General features: G+C 34.9%; 1 protein-coding gene across 1 annotated transcript in view; it reads right to left on the reverse strand.

The window, feature by feature from the left end:
* OSTN (osteocrin) overlaps positions 1 to 16,678 on the reverse strand; it is a 30,087-nt gene extending 13,409 nt beyond the window's left edge. Inside the window, exons 1-2 of the mRNA XM_029940795.1 lie at positions 16,580 to 16,678; positions 13,371 to 13,585 (exon numbers count right to left, since the gene is read on the reverse strand). Coding sequence (XP_029796655.1) covers positions 13,371 to 13,585; positions 16,580 to 16,678 — 314 coding nt within the window. The remainder of the gene's footprint in view (positions 1 to 13,370; positions 13,586 to 16,579) is intronic.
* Positions 16,679 to 17,337: the final 659 nt, after the last annotated feature.

A 17,337-nucleotide genomic window follows, 5' to 3' on the forward strand; every position in this document is an offset into this window, starting at 1 on the left:
CATATCAAAGTCTATACATAGAATCAAGTATTGCCACTTTGTGGAAAATATTTTAAATATACAAGTTAGGTTAGGGAGCAAAGGCAAAAGGGACTGTCTTAATCTGTGTTATTGAGATGAAGTGATAAGAGGCCAGCAATGAAGGACAGTTGTGAGGAAAAATGGCCCCAGATCATTATGCTTAAGAGCATTTCCTATTTATTGTATTGCCAGGCTTTTCAACTAGGAGGAAGGAAGCATGGAAATAGGGCACCAAACAGTATCATTTTTCTGTATTTCTTACTCTGAAATGGAGCCCATCTTGAATTACCTCCTTTGGTCATCACCAAATAAGAGCTGGAAAGAAATAGCAAAAACCCTGATATATCTAGGTTGGCCTCGGTATTGCTTTGCAATTGATTAGAAGGAAAATGAAATGTTAGGATTTTTATCTTTAATCATTGAGACTGCCATCAAGAAGGGCAATCAGATCTGACAAAATGAAACCACAGTTGCTATTCTCAACTATGGTCTGGATTTTATGTCTGGCTTGGGATAAAAACTCACTGGCATAATTTTTCTAAAGCTATTTATTTAATCCATATATTCTAAGTGAACCTTGCTGCTCCAGGCCTTGGAAATGTGTCTTATTCATACAGAAATTCAATTTCTTCATCAGAAGCAGCTATTTACCTGGAAATTCATTAGACTTAAACAATCTAACGTTCTAGCTGGTAATCTCAGGAAAATCATTTTGTCGCCCTGAAAATATGCAAATAAAATGAGGATAATATCTTCTTAGGGTGTAATAGGGATTGGAAAAACAAAACAACATATACCAGAGGGGTAAAATGGGATTTTTTTCCTATCTCAGTTTCAGCAGTGGCCTCAAAAGGCTGAGGGAAAAACAGAAGTAGGTGGCACGTATTTCCTCTTGCATTCCGAAGTGAAATGCTAGACTCATGCGGTATTTGCAAAGGGGTTTCCTACAAGCTGATCTTCTCAGCTTGAATCCAATAAAAGGACTGATGTGGAATAGGTGAGGAAGGAGAATTTCTGTGGAGTGAGTTCATGGAGAATGTTTTATTCCCATTCTCTCTTATAGAAGGCAGGCTTCAAGGAAACAACTTAGCTTGACGTAAGCCTGTGGAAGCGGCAGGCCTGAGAGAACAGTGTCAGTAAAATCTACAGAGCAAGAATCTGTGACAATGTGCTTGAGGCAAAAATGAAGAGATGGTTCTGTAAGGAACAGCTTCCGTTTCAGTGCCTGGAATCAAGGGCGTGGGTTTTCTGTGGAGGAGATGCAGAGTAAGTGTGTGGGTAGAGCTGGCCAAGGTTAATTATAAGAGGCATCTTCCCTGAGGGGCTGGCTGCCAGGGGTCATGGGTCAGGTGACCTCAGTGGGAGGCTGGTGGTGGTGTCAGATGAAGGAGTTGGAAAAGGAAGATGAGGATGAGGGGCAAACTGACCTCCCAAGGGAGAAGCATTGCAAGAAGCAAGGATGTTTATAACAGTGTTCCCAACAGAGGTTATGTGATGGCCTAACAAAAACATCCCATGATAAGGAATCAGCTTTGAACATTTACTGAGGCCAGAGAGTAGTAAAGTCAGGTCATGCTGGTATGAGGCACATCTTGATCTCTCTGCTTTGCCCTCCCCAAGACTGGGGAGGCAGAAGGCGGCCCACCACAGTAGGGGAAGGGATGAGGATAAACTGGGTATAAGCAACCACTTTCCCACTTCAGCTTTACAGCATGAACGGGGCCTAAGCTGGGGACAGGAGAGACTTTAATCGTATTTATAATTTGGGCTAAGACTTAAGAGTTGTTAAATGATTGAAATATGGTTGTTTGTGACCAAAGGGGTTTTTATTATTTTAATGGGACAGTAGAGTCATGGTACCTTCTTTGTTTTTATCCAACAGGTAGGAAACAACAACTCCTACTGAATGGGTGTGAGTGTGTGCGGGTGGGAATGAAAATGGTTTTTCTGAGTATGTCCCATGGAGTCCTTCTCTTTAAATTAAGTGGTTATAATAACACAGTACTGGAGCAAAGTTCATTGACCTGAATCTGTACAATATGTATAATTACGCTGGGTGTCTTCTGTCTGCTTGCCAGAGTCAATCTCTGCCTTGTCTCATTTGACTTCCAGTCTATGAGCCTAAATAAATTAAAAAAAATTCCTTTGCTCTCTGGCTTTGGTTTGGGGTAGGCAACGGGTAGCAAGTGAGGTCAGATTAATATCCCCTGCCTTGTGCCTTGCAAGGTCATTTCCTCCTGACTGAGGGTCACTGATTCTGTCAACCCATCTGAGTGTTCAGAACCATCTCTCTGACTTTTGAAAACCCTTCCCTTCCCCAATTCTTCTGAGCAGTGTGTAAATCCATTAAGATTCCCCTATACTCAGTCTTTTGTTAAAAGTCTTGTGAACAAACCCTTCTTCAATTTTCTTACTTCACAGACGCTGCCTGTTTCCTATAAAAACCCTGACTGAAAAACATTAGTTGCGTGGCTGACCTCAAAATATTAATGAGAATTCAAGCAATAACAGTTGTAAAAATGATTATAGTAAGTAAATAGAAACATAGAGTATTAGTATTGTTTTTGTTTCTACAAGGTATTTGTTGCCGTGTGAAGAAGTGAGGGAAAAACAGTTTTTAGAGAAATTCCAGGTCAATTATTAGTATATCTTCTATTAAAGGGTCAGACAGTAGATGCTATTTTGCCAGGGATATAATCATAGCTGCTTTGTTTTACTTGCATAAATGAGAAAACCATTCATTAACTCCAGGCTTTAAACAAATGAACTGAGTTAGGAAAATGGTCTTCAAAGCATAATTAACTTTGCCCTGAGAATTGAAGTAATTTGCACATCCATCTGAAAATGAAGCTAGTGTCAAGTTGAGGTGGAGAAAAAGTTAAGCATCATACAAAATAGGAACCAATAGGTGGTTCTTTGCTCCATTTTAATATGATCTGACATAGACATTTGTGTTTGACTTTTTATGATCATTTTTATTTTCCCCCAACCATTCATTCATCCTTCATTTCCACCTCTTAGGAATTTTTTTCAAAAGCAGAATTACAAATTTTTCTTTTCTAAATATTTTACAATAATTGAAAATAAAGTAATGCATGTCATATGCCTGAAAGTCAGTTTTTAAATATGGAGTCATATACCAATATAATTCAGGGATCCATAGATCCCTGGGAAAATGTTACATCTTCATATTCATTACCCTCTTATTAAAATATGAGTAAGAATGCAGGGAACAAATCACAATAGCAGCACAATACCTAGACCTTTGTCACAAATAGAAGTCACAGATATATTCAGATCACTCTTCAGCCATTGTAGAACTTTGAAATTGCTTTTATGTTCAGCACTACTTGAAATGATTGTCATTTTTCAGACTTGTCTCTTAGAACTTGTTATTTTATATATTAATAAATAAGCATTCATGTTGTTATATTACTAGTTACTTTTACATTTTTTGGTAGTTCTGTTTCTAGGTATTGGTAACCTTTGAACTCTTCCGAATACTATCCACTTAAAAAAACAATATTATGAGAAGGAAACTGTGGGTTTCACCAAACTACCAAAGTGGCCCATGACCCAAAAAAGTTTATGAATCCCTGATATAATAAATAATGGATAAAATTGTGCACCCACAATATGAAAATGGATTTTAGACCTATGTCCTTCTCTGGGTAAACATGAGAAGGTAGAGAATGCCTGCCTGAGAGCAAAAAATCTTGATGGCATACACACGAAACCACAGGGGTTGATAAGCAACAAGAAAGTGTTTAAAGTGATACGCTAATTCACAATTTTATGAAAGCTTCAAAAGTAAATAAGGAAGGGGTTAAAGCTACTTGGATTAATGGACCAAAGCTATTTTCTCAAATATGACAAAAGAAGAGCAATTAACGTAATGTGTGGCTCTCCCAAGCAAAATTACTATAATTTTTTATAAATTTTCTTCTAATAAAATAGTTGCAAAACTTTGAACTCTTTTTATACTAAATATGTGAAAATATTTATTTTTCCCTGCCACTTTATTCTATATATTTCAATGATAACAATGATTTTTATAACAGAAAATTGAAAAAATTATTTTATTTTACTTTTTAAATGCTTATTTAATTTTGAAAGTGAGCGAGAGCATGAGCAGGGGAGGGGCAGAGAGAGGGGGAGACAAGAAGATCTGAAGCAGGCTCTGTGCTGACAGCAGAGAGGCCCCATGTGGTACTTGAACTCATGAACCAAGCGTGAGATCATGACCTGGGCCAAAGTTGGACAATTAACTGACTTGGTCACCCAGGCACCCCAGATGATTGAAAATTTTAATCTTTAATCTTGAGTTATCATTATACTTTGAAAAAAATTTTAAATTATTGTTCTCTTAAAACTTAAGAAGGTATAGATAAATATTTAATGCAAGAGCTATTACTTATTTCCCATTGTTTTCCACCTTTCAAATATATAAGACAAATTTAAATATTTACTCTGAGACTAAGAATGGGAATTCCTATTAAGAAAATAAATCCTGAAAAAAACCTCACAGAATGTGCCCTTTGAATTTAATTTGAAAGAGTAAAACATAAACTTGTTGAAAATAAAATTATAAAATGCATAAATAAATTACATCTGCATAAGCAAATTGTGTACAGGTCATTCTAAATAAATTCTAAATAAAACAATCCTGACATTGAAGGTCACTTTGCTACTATGCCATAGAGTAGAGAAAGCTTCATCTCTGATTTTAATTCCAGATGCGAAATAAGATAAAAAGTCTAGATTAAGAGAGATCCTCAACTTTTCAAGTTCATGGCGAAGTTCGTACAGACATATTAGTTCCACTTAACCCATTTCCAACTTTTAGACGTAGTTGGAAGTGAAGAGAAAGGTAGAAAAGAAGAAAATAGAAAATTATGATTTGTGACCTCCTAAGATCATCAATTGCTAAAATCCTTTCTAGCTTTCATTGGATGAGACCTTCACAATCTAGCTTCAGAGATACTTTATAAGTTTATATGGGTTTTGCATTACATTTTGAACACAGCATCCCTGAGTAGCCCCAAATCTCCTTCCCAATTTCATTTTTTATTTTGTTCCTTACCTGTATCTGATATTGAGCCCACGCCATGGATTAAGCCCTCCCAAGAACATGCCCTGAATGTTCAAGCCTGTAAACCATTTTACATAGGTCTCTCTTAACAGAATAATTGTTCTTAACCCACCTAACCTTTCAATGCAGTACTAGTTATTTCAGTCAAAGTTTGTTATTACTGCCAAATATGAAAAATATTTTTTTACCATTTCCAAGAAATTATTGAAAAACACCCATTGTCTCCTTATTTAAATAGTGATTGTTTCTGTTCTATTTGTTCCAACTACACTCTCATTAGATTATATGCTATAATTTCTTATTCTGTTATCTATTTCTTTTTAAAAATTTTTAATGTTTTTATCTTATTTTGAGAGAGAGAGACAGAGAGTGAGCAGGGGAGGGGCAGAGAGAGAGGGAGATTCAGCATCTGAAGCAGGCTCCAGGCTCTGGGCTTTCAGCTCAGAGCCCGATGCAGGGCTTGAACCCACAGACCCTGAGATCATGACCTGAGCTGAAGTCAGATGCTTAACCAACTGAGCCATTCAGGTGCCCCATCTCTTTTGATATATTCTGAAATCATTTTCTTAGTCTTCCCATATGATGAATTTATTTACTCTTTTGCCAAATCGAATCTGTTATTTCTTGCACTGTGTAGTCTTTTTTTCTTCAATTTATCATGGGACATTTTAGACATCAGCCAAATAGAATATAGAGTAAGCTCCCAAGTATCTCTCAGCAAAGACAAGAACCAGCAATTAGGCAAATCTTGTTTCTTCTGTTTGGTTCTCATTCCTGTACCATTTTGAAGTAAATCCAAAATAAATACTTTTTTTTATAGTGTTATATTGGTTTCAGGAATAGAATTTAGTGATTCTAAGATAAATACTTTCAATGAAATATTTAAATGAGAATCTCTCTCGCTTTTAATGTAACCACAGTACCGTCTTCATATTGAAAAGTACACAATAATTACTTAAAATCACCAAGTAGCGCCTGCTCACATTCACAATTGTTTCTTACATACAGTATTTTTTAAACAAATCATGCATTTGAATCAGGACTCCCCCAAATTGTGCCAGTTTAATAAATGTCTTATTTTGCTTTAATCTTTAGGATCCCCTTTCAACTCCTTTTTTTTTTTTTTTTTTTTTTCCTTCAAAACCTTGCTATTTATTTACTGGAGAAACTGAGTTACTTGTCTTGCAGCTTCCTATACTCTGACTTTTGCTGTTTTCGTCCCTTTTTCGTGTCTGAAGTGATTTCTCGGTCTTTCATATTTCCTGAAAATTTACCCTACACAGATCTAGAAGCAAAACTATTTTGTCTCTTTAATGGATTTTTGCCAATTTAATACACACAAGAAGAGTATATCAGTAGGTTTTAATATGCCTATTTCTTGTGACAATGGGTGGCATCTTTTCATGTGATTTTGCATGATTTGCATTTGTTTTTTTCAGGAACTATTTTTACTTCATCTTAAGCCTTGTTCTTTCTTTCTCTCAAGTTTTAAAAGTTCTTAATATATATTAAAGTTGTCAACACTTTGATGTAACTAACAAGCACTTCTCTCATTTATTATTTTCCTTTTTCACTTTGCTTTATGATATCTGTAGCCATGGAAGCTTAAAAATGTAAACAATCAAATGTATCTAGGTTTTTCTTATTTTTTTATGAGATTTTTTGGATTTTGCATCAGAATTTGGAAGACTTTATCTACTCTATCTCTGAACAGAAGTCACCAATGTTTTCTTCCGGTACTTATATGGATTCATCTGTTTTCTCACTTAAATTTCTGATTCATTTAGAATTTATCATAATGTATAGTTTGAAAAGAGATCAGTTTTATCTCTTTTCTCCATATCTCCAAGTCATTTATTCAGACAGAATTTATCCTTTCACTCACTAATATGTGAGACTGCTTTTTAAATAAAGTTAATGTCTATTTCTTAAATTTCTGTACTGTTTTTGTTGTGGTGATGGTGGTTTTATTTTTGGTCTATCCCTGGGCTATTATTATACTACTGGAAAGAAGGGAAATTTAAAAATATTTGGTAAAGTTCTTCTTCCTTCTTTCCTTGGGGTTTTTCAGTCTATGCTAGTTTCTATTTTTTTTTTTCCAAATTAATTTTGTAATCAATTTCATTAGATCCAAAAAGAACCCTGATGGTATTTTTATTGCAATTGTGTTAAGTTTTAATTTAACTTAAGAACTCCCATCTTTCCTGCTTTTGAGTCTTTTGATGCACGAACACAGTATGAGCCTCCATTTGTTCAAACTACTTTTTGCATTTCAGCATTATTCTTAAAGGTTTTCTTATATATGCTTGTATATGAGCTTTTTAATAAGGTTTTTAAATTCCAGTTACAGTATAGTGTAATATTAGTTTCAGGCATATAGTATAACACCTGGCTCATCAAAACAAGTGTACTTCTTCGTCTCCATCACCTACTTCACCCATCCCCCCACTGCTGTCCCTCTGGTCACCATAATTTGTTCTCTATAGTTAAGAGTCTGTATCTTGGTTTGTCTCCCTCTCTCTCCGCCCCTGTCACCTTCATTTGTTTCGTTTCTTAAATTCCATATATGGGTGATATCATATGTATTTGTCTTTCTCTGACTGATTTATTTTGCTTAGCATAATACTTTCTGGCTCCATCCACATCATTGCCAATGGCAAGATTTCATTCTTTTTTATGGCTGAGTAATGAGCTTTCTTTGCCAACTGTATGCCTAGATATTTTCCTATTTTAATGCAATTATAAATGAGGTCTGTCCTCTATCTGATCTTTGCTTGTAATATACAAGTACTATTAGTGTTCTACATTTATGCACTTTGTATTTTAATCAAAAGAGTTTTGTTATGGTAGTTTTTCCATTGATTATCTTTGTTTTCCAACTCGTCATATGTAAATAAAAATAGTTTTACCTCTTTCTTTCCAATTCTTATGTCTCTAAATGTTTTCTCTTGTCTAAATACATTTCTAAATTATAGTAGAATAAGGGTTTTCTATTATGGGTATAGTTTTTTTATTTCTCACTTTAGGAACACTTCCCATATATGTCACCATTAGGTGATACAGTGACTTTGGGCAGAGGCATACATACAATACTCACACATACACACATACACATACCATGTTAAGGAAACATCTGTCAGTTCTCATTTTGTTGTACTTTTAAAAATATAGTAAGTGTTAGATTTTGTCAAATGCCTTTTCTGCCATTTAAGGATAAGATCATATGCTTTTTCTCCATTAGTCTAATGATATGATGGATTCCATTAAAGGAATTCCTAATATTAAGTGACACTTTCCTGGAATAAGCCCAATTGGTTTAGATGTATCATATTTTTAAAGGTTTTTAAAGTCTATTCATTAACTTCTTATTCCTGGGTTTTGCACTGATACTTATATATGACATAAGTCTAAAATTTCCTTTAAAAAATGTAATGCTTGTTATTTGAGGATCAATATTATATTTGTATCAGGAAATGAACTTAAAAAGTTTATTATGATCTGAAAAGGTAAAATCATCTTGGGATTATCTGATACTTACGAGTTGGTAAAATTCTCATCTGAAAATATCTAAATCTACTTTTTCTTGGCAAGCTTTTTTTTGGAACTCTGAACTTCAACAGAAAATATAGCATCTTCTGAAGTGTATACGGAGTATTAAAAAAATTTACCATATCTGAGGTGACAAACAAATTTTTATTTTTAAAATAAAAAAAATTTTCCATAGTAATTTGAATATTTTTCTCTTTTGGGGGGTCAACGTTTATAAATTAGATTTTTCCAAAATTTTATCCATTTTCCAGTTCTTCAATATATTTGTATACAGTTGAGCAAAGTAGTTCTCTTTTTAAAGATTCTCTATTTTGGTGTTTTTATCTTGTCATTTCTAATTTTGTGAATTTGCTTTCTACTTTTTTCTTAATTAGGTTAAGTTAATGAGTGGCTTGTATTTTTCTTAAGAAACACAGTTTTACACTTACTGTTTATATCCTATGTTTTGCTTCATAAACATTGATTTCAGCTTTCGTCATTATTCTTACCTTCTGCTTTTTTATCTCATGGATTTTCTTCAGTTTGCTGTTTTTTTCTGGATGTTTTGTTGTGTCAGTTTGGCTCATTTCTACTTTTTATTTTTATTGGCGTAATGATGATTTTTATCTGATATTTGCTTTATCTGCTCCTAATATTACATTTTCATTATTATTATTTTGAACAAAATATGTCATTCTATTTTGTATTTCTCTTTGACCCTGTAGCTATTTAACGACATGGCCTATACTTTTAGGGAAAAGTGACTTCTTGTTTTCTAGTTTTGTTATTACGTTCTAGTTCCACTGTGATTCAGTCAGTGAAATCTTTTTTAATATATCTGTTCTTTAGAGTTCCTAGAGGGTTTGTTTGTCACCTCAGATATGGTAAATTTTTTTAACACTCCATATACACTTCAGAAGATGCTATATTTTCTGTTGAAGTTCAGAGTTCCAAATAGATCTAACAAATTCCATTTTATGGATTATATTGTACATGTCTTCTATAGATTTTAAATTCATAATCTGCCTTGGATTTTAAAAAAATGAATTAAAGTCTCCTATTAATATGTTTCTATTTCCTAGCATACCCTGTGGTTTCTCCTTGAAAAATATTGTTACATTCTTTTTAAAATTTTACTTATTTCTTTTTTATGTTTTTATTTAAAATTTAATTTATTTTAATATAATTTTTCCTGGTATAACTTGTCCATTCTTTTATTGACAACCTTTCTAAAGATCTTTATTTTTAGTTGTATATCTTAAACATAGAAAAGAGTTGGATTTTCCTTTATTAGCCAACCTGAAGATACTTGCATTTTATTTATTTGTTTAATTATTTTTGATTTTTATTTATTTATTTTGAGAGAGAGAGAGTGTGTGTGAGCATATGGGAGTGGGGGAGGGGCAGAGAGAGAGAGAGAGAGAGAGAGAGAGAGAGAGAGAGAGAGAGAATTCTAAGCAGGCTCTGCACTGCAATCACAGAGTGCCAGGCAAGTCTGGATCTCATGAACTGTGAAATCATGACCTGAGCCAAAATCAAGAGCTGGACACTTAACTGACTGAGCCACTCCGGCACCCCCAAAATACTTGCATTACATCTATTGAAATTTACTGATATGATCAGTATTTTTTGAATCTATCATATTGTAAATGTTATATTTATATAAAGTTTTTCAACATTCCTTAGCTTTTATACTCTTTTTGTTATAAAAAATTTAATTTTTTCTTATTTTTTAACATGAAAATCTTGGTCCTTGTTCTTTTCAGTTGTTTTCTATTATTCTCCAGTAGAATATTCATTAAATTTAGTTTGTAATCTTTTTTCCCTTCTTTTCCATGTTTCCAAGTAACTATTTGTAGTGATAACTTTGATTCCCAGTTAATAGATGTGAAATAATAAAAATTCATTCTAAATTATATATGCTCTCAGTATTGTTCCTGAATTTAGGCATTATGGATCTGTATTGTCAGACTATATGATCATAGCACATGGCACTTTTTCCTTGCAACCATCATTTCCCTTAAATCCTACAGTTATGCTCCCACCAATTCTTATGACGATCTCTCTCCAGTCATTCCAGATGCCTAAAGACACTCACCTAGTATTTTTCTCAAGGAGTGCTCTTGGGAACAGTATTTCCTAATTTTTAAAATGTTTATAATAGTTTATTTGTAGCCTTTATGTGTGAAAATCTGTTCAAACGGGTATTAAATGCTTGCCAATATCCCTTTGTTTCTTGTTAGCAGAAGGAACTATGTTAGATAGATTGTATCTCCCAATACAGACTCCCCTTATGATACTTCCTAAAGACATTGATTAAATGAAACCTCAAAATGGATTATATGTATTTATGATATTGATGCAATATGTTTTTAGTATATATGGTATGTGTTTATGCTATTATAAATGTATATTTAAATATTTACATCGAACATCTATATATTGATTTTTCAATTATTTTCTAGACTATATGGCAAGATCCAGGAATCAAAAAAATAACATTTATCAGGAGGCACAATTTTTCTCCTCTAAAATTTCACTTATTGTGGGGAGCCAGAAGAACGGAGATTAGCCGCCTATAGGCAGGGAAGCGCCACTCCCTGTCAGGAGAAGCCAGAAGATCAAAGATCAACTGCCTGCGGGCAGGGTAGTGTCAGCCCCTCAGTCGCTGTGCTAAAAACTTTAGTTTGGTTCCTCCTTTACTCCAGCCTTAATCTCTTAACCCTGTTTCCTAGCAACCGACCTAGGTCAGCTGCCTTGTTTTCCCGCCCAGAACGCTTTATAAGATGCGGTATTTTCTCAATAAAAGAGAGGCTTGATCAGAACGCTTGTCTTGCCTCCACTCTCTGTGCTCCCTGCCCTGCCTATTCTCACCCCCTCTCTCAGGACCCACATCGACTGACTAGCGGAGACAACTTATTCTTTGGATTTCCATGGCCTTCTTTATACATTGGTCTATAAACATATCTCTTCTTGTTTTGCATTGTAATTCATTATAAGTATTTTCATATTTCCTATTCGTATGTGATTTCTTTGAGGGAAATAGATTATATACTTCCCTCTTCTTTCCTTCCAGAACCCAACACAATGCTTAGAATATAAGTGGAATTAATTTATATGTATTTATTTAAAATAGGGTAAGAATTTCAAAACATAAGTGAGGAATTATTTTCCAAGTACTGTAGGATAAATTACAGTCCCCAAGTGCTAATTTTATTTCTTCATGTAGCCCTGAGACTCTGAGAATAGAAGTCCAGCAATTGTATCCTGTATGCTAAGTCATGGAGCACAGCAAAGTCATGGAATTATGGATAAACATGACAAACCGTAGAACTCCAAGTAAGCATGTAAGACTGGAGCAAAGGACACGGAAATGAGTGCATGAAAAAGTGGGGTGCCAGATGATGAAATTCTTTGTAGGGTTTCCTGAGGAGTTTTCTTTCATCTTATAAGCAATGGGATAATTTCACCAAAACACTTTTGTGTTAAAAGATGCCCCTAGTAGCAGACTAGAAGATACTCTGGTGCTAAAGAGATAGTGATGGTAATAGAAGTGGAGATGAAAAGAGACTGGAGGAAAAAAAATATGAAAAAAATGATTTAGACCAGAATTAGGGAAGCATTAATGGGAAAGGATATTCTGGAGATATTTAAGATACAAAACAAATAGGATTTAAATAATTTAAATGAATTTAAGATTTAAAGAATTTCATGAAAAATGGAATGTTTTTTAAAAATTTTTTAATGTTTTATTTGTTTTTGATATAGAGAGAGACAGAGTGTGAGGAGGGAGGGGCAGAGAGAGAAGGAGACACAGAACTGGAAGCAGGCTCCAGGCTCTGAGCTGTCAGCGCAGAGCCCGATGCGGGGCTCAAACCCACGAACGTGAGATCCGACCTGAGCCGAAGTCGGAGGCTTAACCAACTGAGCCACCCAGGCGCCCCCAAAAATGGAATGTTAAAAGTAAGCAAAAGGAATACTAGTAAATTCCTCAGATTACTGACCTTAGTAATTGGGTGTCTGCTTGTGCATTACTAATATGAGACGTATGACATGAGGAACAAAGACTGAGGAGGTAGAAAATGAATTAAGTTTGAAACAACTGCTTTAAATTATTCATAGTTATTCATTGATTAAAGGGTGATTTAATTACTCGAATTCCATTATCATTACAAAGTAATCATTTGAATTTTATGGAGGTTAAAGAATTATCCCCATTTTACAGATAAATAAGCTGAGGATCACAGAGGCTAAGATTCTTGTAAAAGTCATATGGCTACAAAAGATCAGAAATTTGACTGAAACACATATATTCTTATTCCAAACCCTGAGAGATCTCTACTACCTTTGTAAAAGGGTAAAAATAGAAATGGTATTCTGGTTACCGCCATCAAATGGAAGACTCAAATGACCAGAACATTTATCCCATAGACACACATTCTCCCTCACCTCCCAAATCTGTAATGTCTTATAATAACTATTTTGCATTTGCATGCCAAGGAATCTTCCTCAGGAAAGTATGACAAAAAATATTCATGCATACTGTCCAGTCATTTTACTTCCTCCACAGTTAATTCCCAAATCATGCTATTAAACTCACAAGTTAGCTAAAACACTGTCAAATATGTTTACCTCTAAGGTTTTCATTATCTTATGTGAACCTCTGTTTCTGGAGTTAGAGTGGCAGAATTAAAGAATAAAAATTTTCCTTCTTCAAGAGTTCACTTACCTCTGTTTACCTTTATGATCCACAGAGCCAGCTGAGAGTCTGTCCAGGGGAGACCCAAAACTAGAGAAGCTCCTTTTCTTCTTTGTTTCAATAACATCATTCTCCAGAGACACAAGTTCATCAAGAAGCAAGAGTTTTGCTGCCAGATTAGTGGCTGATTTTTCTTCCCTGGCTGTGGGTGGTGACTGCATATCTATGATTCCAGAATCAAAAGCCTGTGGGGCAGGAAGGGTGATTCCACTTGTTCAAAAAAAGAAACCTCAAAAATGTATAACCATCTGCATTTGGCTTTTGCTACCTTTAGCTGACATGCCTGTCATGAAACTTGATTTCTTGTGGATTTATGCTCCCAAGAGAAAGACCTTGGGGAACAAAAATGCATAGAGAGGAGGTATATCCAAAAGCAATTAAAACAACAACAGTAGCAGCAACAACAGCAACACAGGAAATAAAGAAAAAATTATAGGTCTGCCTCTAAAACTTAGTATATTAACTGAGCATCCTTTTAGACTCTTTCCCGGTAACAACTGCATCCTTCCTAGTCATACTCCTAGCACTTTATCTTATACTTCCTTCATCATTGTACACATTTCTCTTGTGTTAGATTGATTACAGTATATTTGTGCTGCTTATTAACTTGTGAGTAACCTGAGGGCAATAACTGTGTCTAAACTAGTCTTTTACTGACGCTCTTCAATTCTTAGGCCAGTTTTTTTGCTCATAGTTTGTACTCAGTATATTTCTGAATGTTTATGAAATGAATCTTGAAAAAAAAACAAACCTCACATTGTTTTCTTTTCACCTTTCATTCATACCTTATTGATTTAAGCTATTAAGCATATGCTATGTACCAGCTTATGCATCAGACCTGGGGGACACAAAAATGAATAAAATCCAGTCTCTGCCCTCAGGAAGCTTCTCTTCCCATGTAATTTATTACCACACTGTTAATGAGTGTCTACAGTGAGTCAGGAATATCCCAATGACTTTATCCTCTGATGTAAAATTTCTTATTTGTTTGTTTCACATATTGACACTTCACACTTCATTCAAGTCATAGAAGTGTGGGTGTCATTTATGAAGCCTGTCTTTTCCTTTCTTAAGCCCAATCACAGCATTTAAAAAAATGTTCCTATTAATGGTGTTTAGTCATTATGGAGTCTGTAGGGTATTACTTCTTTTCTAAGAAAGTGAGAATATTCCCCTGTGGGAAGAAACCAGCTCCAGTGACCTCTTCCCTGCCCCCTCTGTTAATCACATTCCTCCTTGTGCCAGACTCTTGGTCTTGGTAAGACTCTTTTTCTTCACTTCTTATCTTTCTCCTTAAATTGTTTCCTCCATTCTCTATGTTCTTCATTTTCCCCAATAAAATGAAAGAGGAGCATTTTCCAAGCCTTTTCATCACTGGCTCCAGCAACTCTCTTATGAAATACATATAGTCTGACACTCAAAGCTATTGAGCCTCCTCTTTCTTAAACCAACCAAATGTACACTAAGTCTGGACAGTTCTTCCTGGAAAACCTCATCCTTCCTCCCCAGCTTCCTCCCTCCTCCCCTTCTTCCTTCCTTCCTTCTCTCCTCTGTCCCAGAGAAAGAGAATCTTAAGCAGGCTCCATGCTGAGTGCAGAGCCTGACATAGGGCTTGATCTCATGACAGTGAGGTCATGACGTGTGCCTAAATCAAGAGTTGGATGCTTAATGAACTGAATCACCTGGGTGCCATTCTCTTGCTCTATCTGATTACCATCAGTAGTAATTTATATCAACTCCTCTTCACTGCTGAGTGTACATTCTTAATCATCTTATAACCTATTTCTCTATCTTCTATCTCTTCCTTTTCTATTCTATTCTGAATACTGCCATGAAGCTAATTATTCCAAACACACTCTCATCTTGTAGAAATAAAATAAGAAATATCTCATAGTTTGCACTGCAAACTCCACAATGTGTTCTAAACTCCTCTTAAAATCCCAACATCTATCACTTCCCTACATAAGCTTGATAACACTCAGGTGCCCACTGAGAAAGAAGATGATATTACGAGAAAGAAACTCTAAAGAGCAGGAGACAAACTTTCAAAGGGCAAAAACAGGAGATCTTTTATTATCTCTCAAAGCATCCTCCAATAGAGTATGTTATCATTCTTTCAACTGACACACATACAAAACAGAGTTTTGTTCCTTTTTAAAGATATTCTTGGGGCACCTGGATGGCTCAGTTGGTTAAGCATCTGACTTCAGCTCAGGTCATGATCTCATGGTTCATGAGTTCGATCCCCACATTGGGCTCTGTGCTGACAGCCTTGGAGCCTGCTTCAGATTTTGTGTCTCCCTCTCTCTCTCTGCCCCTCCCTGCTTGTACTCTGTCTCTGTCTCTCTCTCTCTCTCTCTCAAAAATAAACATTAAAAGATTAAGATGTTCTTAATTTTCAGAAAAAAACCTAATAGAACTCATATAAAACTTGTTCTTCAATAAAATGCATTTCAGGCTCTCATTTGTTATTTAAGAAGTACAGAGACTACTTTCTAAAGTATTTTATTAAATGTTTTATTTATTTTTTAGACAGAGACAGAGCATGAGTGGTGAGGAGCAGACAGAGAGGGAGACACAGAATCAGAAACAGGCTTCAGGCTCTGAGCCATCAGCACAGAGCCCACCCAACTCGGGGCTCAAACCCAGGAATGTGAGATCATGACCTGAAGCCCAAGTCAGAGGCTTAACCCACTGAGCCACCCAGGCGCCCCTAGAGACTACTTTCTAATAAGATCAAATATGCCACATTAATATTTCTGTTTGTGGAGATGTCCTCATATTTCTTTTTCTTTGTGCTTTAGTCATGGCAGCGAGAAGACATTTGTATAGTAATACAGAGTTTGGCCAAAGCTATTCAATTTTGACACTTAACACCTTTAAATTTCACGTAAAAGCACTTCATTTTGATGTAATTGATTTAATTAAAAATATGGCTGAAACGATAATAAATTTTATGCTTTTTTTTTGTTCAAAAAATTCTAACCTTTATTACAGCCAGTTATTTTTTGACATTCCGATAACTGGTCTTCTCTGAAACTACAGTTAGGTCAAGACAGTAGAAAAAAATATCTTTTTGTGTTATTAAGGCATATATTTGTAAACAGCATCTTCTTTTGACAGTAGAAATGGATTATGATCATAAAAAATATATGATCTTTTAAGCTAGTTTCCATTACCTCTGTTGCTACATCCACTGAGTGTACTTTTCCTGAACTCCACAGCATCAATGTCACAGCCAGAATAAAATGTGCATTTGCCAATCTCCCGTACAGCATCTGAGGGTCATAAACATCATAGTCAGTATTTATTAGTTTGGCATATAAAGACAGAAAACAAAAGCTCCTGTAAAGCTTGTTAGATGCAGGTGATACACTGAATTATTCAGCTTCTCTGTGCTGGAGTGCATCTCTGCAAAACTTAAATTATACTTAATAAAAGCTGTCAGTCTCCTGGAATGAATTCTATCAAGGCATCATTTCCATGGAAACCGAGACCGAGGTTGTACAGCTATAATACAATAATTTGGACTTACCAAAGTCCGAGAAATCTCGTTTGTATATCTTATGCTTTGATTATCTAATTCAAGGATTACAACCTCACATCCCTAAGGGGAAATGTATGAAATCGGTCACGTTTTAGAAAATAAGGTCTAGTGAGGTCTGTGGTGAACCTGAGAGAATGTGCTATGTGAAAGCATTTAAATTCACAATTTCAAAATCACCACATAACTCATAGGAGGATATATTTATGTCCTTGTGCTATGTAAAGATTTCTTAAGTAAGATTCAAAAGGTACACATCTTATAGAAAAATTTGTCATATGTCCTTCTATCAAAATTGAAAAACTCTGTATGGAAAGATACAGTAAACCAAAAAAAAAAAAAAAGGTACAAAACGGAGTATACTTTCAACATGATATAAAAAATAAAGTTTAG

The sequence above is a fragment of the Suricata suricatta genome, chromosome 5 (assembly GCF_006229205.1).
Source record: "Suricata suricatta isolate VVHF042 chromosome 5, meerkat_22Aug2017_6uvM2_HiC, whole genome shotgun sequence".
Taxonomy (NCBI): domain Eukaryota; kingdom Metazoa; phylum Chordata; class Mammalia; order Carnivora; family Herpestidae; genus Suricata; species Suricata suricatta.